Consider the following 6,000-nt stretch of genomic DNA (forward strand, 5'->3'; position numbering starts at 1 on the left):
GTGTGTTATAGTATTGGCAGATTGATAAACATTTTTCATTTAGTTTCATCAACCTGTTTGCGGAGTTAATCAATCTGGGGTCTATTTCCAACTTTCTGTAAGTTTGTTTAGCAGCAGTCCAGAAACTGGCAGCAGTGTCTAATAAACAAAAGTCTGATGTAATTCAGGTTTCTTAGAACAAATAAAAAAGGCTATCACTAGAGGGTCGTGTGCAAGCCATTGATCCAGTAGTGGACCAGGTGCAGTTGGGTTTGTTGTTTTGCTTGTAATGTAATAAAAATCCATGGTGAATTATGGTAATGTAGGCTGATCTTGACCACATTAGATAAGATTGTTCCACCCAAGATTGTAGGAGGAGCAAGGGGCTGGTATTTGTTCTTATTAGATCTGTCAGTCATCACAGAGGTAGCGTCTAATGCATAGTTGTCAAGGTGACAAGGTGAGGTGAGGCGATAAAGGGCAATGAAAAGCAAGGCAACATCAGGTTGCCTTGATCCATAAAAGGGCCAGGACACCTAGGTGACGCCTTGACAAAAGGGTTTTGATGACTGTCTCATAAGGTGTCTTTGCCATAAAAGAAATCTGATTAAATAAAATCTCAAAGAAGGAAAGAAAATAAATAAATAAATAAATAAGCATTTATCTGTGACAAAAGGAAAAATTCAGATCTGCCGGTATGTGGCTCCCAAAGTTGAGGTCTATTCTTTGAGGTATTGGTCAATCCTTCTATTAAGTGGAGATCGCAAAGAACTTGGCAGCATCTGAAAGAGTTCTGCAATAATACATGAATGAGGTGAAGAAGAGCAGCATCCATTCTTTAGAATAGATCACCTCATGGAGCTGCCCTCAAGTCTGAGAAGGATCCAAGAAGAAAGGAGGTGAAATTCTCCAGCAAGGGTGGAGAGAAGCTTGCAATGGAGACTTGAATATTCTCTGGATCAGATACGAGATGGCTCTGATGCCAAGTAGACTTCCCAGAACAGAAAATTGAGAACACTATTCTCAGCCCCAGTGGGTATTTATAGTTTTACAATTGAAGAAAAACCAAATTAGAGAAGGAAAGGAAAACAAATTAGAATAGGAAATAGAAAAGGAAAAAAGTCCTAGTAGGAGGGAAGACGGGAAGGATTCCCTCTTGGGATTAGTGCTAGTGCTAGCTAGTGTCAATCCCGTGAAGGGAATTCTCCCTTCCGAATCTGCCCTTGTCAATAATATCATTTCAGTACATGGTTGGCAAGGCGGCAGGCGATCGAAGTGGTTGGGGCTCCGCCCAAGCGATTAGACAACAAAGCAGCGCCTAGACAACAATAAGGTGACCAAAGCGGTTAGATCAAATTCTTTCGATAGAACTACTTTTAAACTGATAAATTTCTATTATAAACTAAACAAACATTTAAGAATCACATTCGTCCAAAAAGACGAGCATTCAATATAATTATGAAATATTATCCAAAAAAAGAACACAGTATCAAATTATAAGTAAGAAAATGAAAGTAGTAATTTTACATTTTTACTTACCTTTATGATAATGTGATGCCAAATAAGTGCCTTGTCCATCTAATGATTTGTTGGTTTCCGATTCCAAAATGAAAATTCGTATTTGGCTTTGAAGAATAAAATTTGATTAAAAAAAAACTAAATATATATTATTATAGAGAAAATGTTGAAAAGTGACCACTTTGGTGTTTAGGCGGCATAAGGTGCACAAGGCAACAAAGCGGTGGCAAATAAGACGGTTGAAAAACCACCTTACTGCCTAGGCCAACGCTTTGAAAACCATGTTTCAGTTAGTCAATTTTCTTCAGTTCAAAACAGTGATATAATATGGTTCCAATTGAGCTCCAGTGATACATTATAGTTCTAGTCAAGCTTTTGGTATTGTCTACATTATGGAAACTGGGAAAAAAATACTGTTTCAGCGTAAATTTCTTTTGCTTTGGTCCAAATTGACTAACCAGAACTTACGGGCAAAAAAATCACTATTTTTCTGAAATTTTGATCATTTTAGTAAAATTTCATCATTTTTATGTCAGAACAATAATTGAAACCCATGTTTTCAAGCTATGGTATTGATAACTATTGTAGAGGGTGGATGGTGGACCTCTACAAAACAGTAATGTTGCTTCCTTGTGACTAAGTGATCGCATGTTCGAGTTGGAACGGTTGTTGTGAGGGGGGGGGGGGGTAAGGTTGCATAAGTTATAACCCTTCGCCATTCAGTGGTGGGGCCTTACACATGCCCATGGTAGAAGATCTCGCTCTCGAGAGAGATCTCGCCACCTTGAAAAAGAGAGATCTCGATCATCTCGGTGAGATTTCGGTCGAGATATACAATTTTTTGGCGTCAATTCGGTGGCCCATCTCGGTGGGTTTTAGGGTCCCAATTGGGTTGAAACTTGGTATTTAACTTATTTAAGGCCTTTTGAACACGTTGGTGGTCTTGGATTTGTCAGAAACAACCCTATGTATGATTTCTAAGTCTATTCATAGTATGAAACCGAAATGTAGTAGGATTAGGGAATGCAATGTTATACAAAATGTAATATAGAACCTTTAAAGCATATAAATGAAAAGCAAGTATATCAAATTCATCAATTAACTTAAATGTTATCAAAATTTCATCCATATGAGTATCACAATCTCAATTTTCAAGAATAAAATATTTATTTAACCATTAGAAGTTCTATATAAGTCATTAAATCATAAATTCATAAGACAAGTAGAGAATGATTGATCTTCCTTGTTGTAGATGTGCTAAGAGTAGTTGCAAGTGAAAAATTCAGCTAAAATCCACAAAAAAAAAAGGCAAAAATTGAGAGTTCCAGCTGAGATTTAGGGCGAGATATGGCGAGATCTCGAGCGAGATATCCCAACTCTCTGCTCTCGACCTCCATCTCATCTTGCCAAGGTGAAAAAACGAGATATCTCGCGAGATCTCGGCGAGATCTCCCACCATGCACATGCCCCTTTTTTGATTAAAAAAATCATTGTGTAATGGTCAATTTTTCATTGATCTTGGTATGAATTTCTTCGTATTATTCCTTTCTGTTTTATATTGTATCTTACTTCATATTATTCCATTCTGTTTTATATTTTGTATCTTTCTTCATATTATTCCTTTCTGTTTTATATTGTATCTTTCTTTTTTGGGTAGAAGTTCTATATTGTATTTAATTTAAGAAAAGTTTCATATTGGGATTGTGTGGCATCTATTAATATATTCATCATAGTCATCATGATCACATTGTCTACTTCGAGCCTTTCTCAACCAATAGGGTTTCAGCTGTTATTAGGTTCTGTTATGCCACTAAGCAGGTTTTCTTCCATCATGTAGAGAGTTGGGAGTGTCAACCAACATTCATTGCATGCCTCAGGATTTACAGTGCAATGGCACTGAAGCCCTTATTTTTCATCACTGGCCTGCCCTTACCATGTTTTTAGCAATTACATCTGCCCCTAATTTGTTTTGTATAATTTTAGTTTTGAGTTGCATATTTTGTTTTTGTCCTGGCTCAACAGCATTGGGTTTGCTGTATGAATGTATTTGCACCCAGTTCCTTAATACTGCTATTGCATGGTTGGTCTTGCTGCTCCTTTAAAGATTCTATTTTTAATTGTGTCCTGCCTCTGATGCTTGCCATGTGACCCTACCCTCCCTGTGTTCATGAAACTTCTTGGAGGTGTAGAGGCTAATATCTTTATTAATTTCATTGGGCTAACTACATGCGATAATATTTGCCTAGTTGAAGGCTGTTATCCAAAGTGCGATTTGTGTTCCCATGGTCCAAATGTCATGTATTGGACAGTCAAATACATGGAAATATCTAGATATTTTATGGATTATGGTTACTTAAATTTATGCTTGAATCACATCTCTGCATGTGTTTACTCCCACTAGTTATTTATCATTATGATTATGGTGCTTATCTTACATACAGAAGCAAAACTCTATACACATCAACCTCTAATATTGAATTTATTGTTATTCATGTATATTCTTGTTATCTTTCTCCTTGTCTTCTCTAATAATTTTTGGCGATTTTATTTTCTAGGCCTCTAGTTGCCATTAAAGCAAGTCCTCTTATGCCGAAGGAACCATCTAAATTTTATGGTCATATCATTATTGAAAAACTAAGACACCAAATGCAGAGGGAGGAAATGGTGTGTTTGTGCTACTTTCATATCAGCTCATTTTATCAGAGTATTAGATGTCTTCTTGTGTTTAACCATTCCTGTTTTACCAGAAACGAGCAGTATCCACGTCACACTATTCTCAGCCTAACACCATTGAATATGATATGGCTATGGAATGGAGACTCCTACAAGCAAGATCTGAAATCTGGTGGAAGGGTTTGTACAAGGTCCTTAAGATATAATCACTACTAATGTTTTGGATTCATGTCAATTTTTTGCATTGCTGATTTGCTTCAGCACCTTATTTCTTCTTCTTCTTCGTTTATTTATTTATTTATTTTTTTTTTCTGGGTTGTTGAATGGTTATTCTTTGATAGCGGCATGGGGATGAATTGAAGAAACTTCGGGTCCAATCCAAGTCAAAGTGAAAGACTGCAGTCGGAAATTTTTTGGTTATCTTCAACCCAACTTACAGCTTCCCCAATATGGAGGGTCCACTGCAAGCTTCAAGCAAAGGTACTGTTTCTGATGAGGGGTGACCACACCAGATTTTTGTGGACCATATAAGGTCTCTATGGCAGATTTTTGTGCTCTGAAACTGCAACATGTTTGCTGCCAGTGGGGAATTTTACACTCCAAGCATTCTTCAAGCAAAGATATGGAAAAAAAAATGAAGGCCACACCGTCTTTTATCAAGAGATAAGTGGATGGAGTGTACTTATTTTGTCTTTTCTCCTCTCGTAAGGATGCTCTGTATGGGAAGCAAACTTGGCCTGTATATTCAATACTATCAACATGTGCAGCTTGCCATTTCAAGTGGCTTATGTTTACTATTATCTTGTCAATAGTTGGATACAGATTGCTATGTTGTGGCTACTCCTTCAACGGTATATTAATGAAAGAAAAATTGTTACTGATCTAATGGGTTTATGAGGATACGGTTGTTGAGTTACAGACGAAATTTTCCAGTGTATTTCTGGGACACAAAGAAATACTTTTGTCAACAAAATTTGTTTTTGCCATTTACCTGTTGTTGGAGGGGTAAATTTGTAACATGAAACGTAAGAACAACTTTCTAAATTTTATTCTCAATTGATTTTTGGTTTTCTATCAAGAAAAATCAAACATAAAACCCCATACCTCCCGACCTTAAGTATTTGAGTACCCTAAAAGAATATGAATGGCTTACCTAATAGGAGAAAAAGAGCTTGATAAAGATGGTTCTATTTTCGTATTAGACTTCTTCAATTATAGGTTGCCAATGCATGGTCTACTCCAGAGAAATAGCTGATGTTTTTGCAACGTCTATGAAAAACCTTTATTGCTCGGTTGGTTCTCTTGATCTACTCTTTTTCGAAAGCATCTTCCCACCCTTGCCACCCTCCTCTTGCACTCCTGGTTTGTCTGGTCCCCCCTCTTTATTAGAAATCAGAATTGTGCTGTTCTTCATGGACCCCAACAAAGCCATGGGCATTGATAGTTTTCAGTGTTCTTTTATACCAAACAAATTGGAACCTTATCAATGGTGAACTCTTAAAATTTTGTGACAAACTTCTTCACTTTCCTCTATCTTTTGGTGTAAAAATCACATGTTGCTCTGTTTCATCCCCAAGAAAGATTAATCTCGGGTTGTATCTGATTTTTGCCCCCATCAACCTTTGTAATGTTAGTTATAAGATTTTGGCCAAAATCCCGGCCGATCTTCCTAAACCCCTGTTAATTTGCCTAATCTTCATCCTGTCAAGGAGCATTTGTATCCAATAGGTAAATTACGGATAATATAATGATGGCTCAAGAAATTTTTCATTTCATGAGCAAGACAAAGGGAAAGATTGGATATGTTGCTCTAAAGCTTGATATGTCAAA

At 36.8% G+C, this 6,000-nt stretch overlaps 1 protein-coding gene across 1 annotated transcript in view; it reads left to right on the forward strand.

Annotated features, from left to right (window-relative positions):
• LOC149010970 (bromo-adjacent homology (BAH) domain-containing protein) overlaps window positions 1-5,052 on the forward strand; it is a 73,403-nt gene extending 68,351 nt beyond the window's left edge. The window contains exons 9-11 of the mRNA XM_089160635.1: window positions 4,053-4,161; window positions 4,245-4,361; window positions 4,512-5,052. Coding sequence (XP_089016761.1) covers window positions 4,053-4,161; window positions 4,245-4,361; window positions 4,512-4,562 — 277 coding nt within the window. The 3' untranslated portion in view covers window positions 4,563-5,052. The remainder of the gene's footprint in view (window positions 1-4,052; window positions 4,162-4,244; window positions 4,362-4,511) is intronic.
• The last annotated feature ends 948 nt before the right edge of the window (window positions 5,053-6,000 follow it).

The sequence above is a fragment of the Hakea prostrata genome, chromosome 7 (genome assembly GCF_041222555.1).
Source record: "Hakea prostrata isolate BN-2017 chromosome 7, UWA_Hpros_2, whole genome shotgun sequence".
Classification (NCBI taxonomy): Eukaryota; Viridiplantae; Streptophyta; class Magnoliopsida; order Proteales; family Proteaceae; genus Hakea; species Hakea prostrata.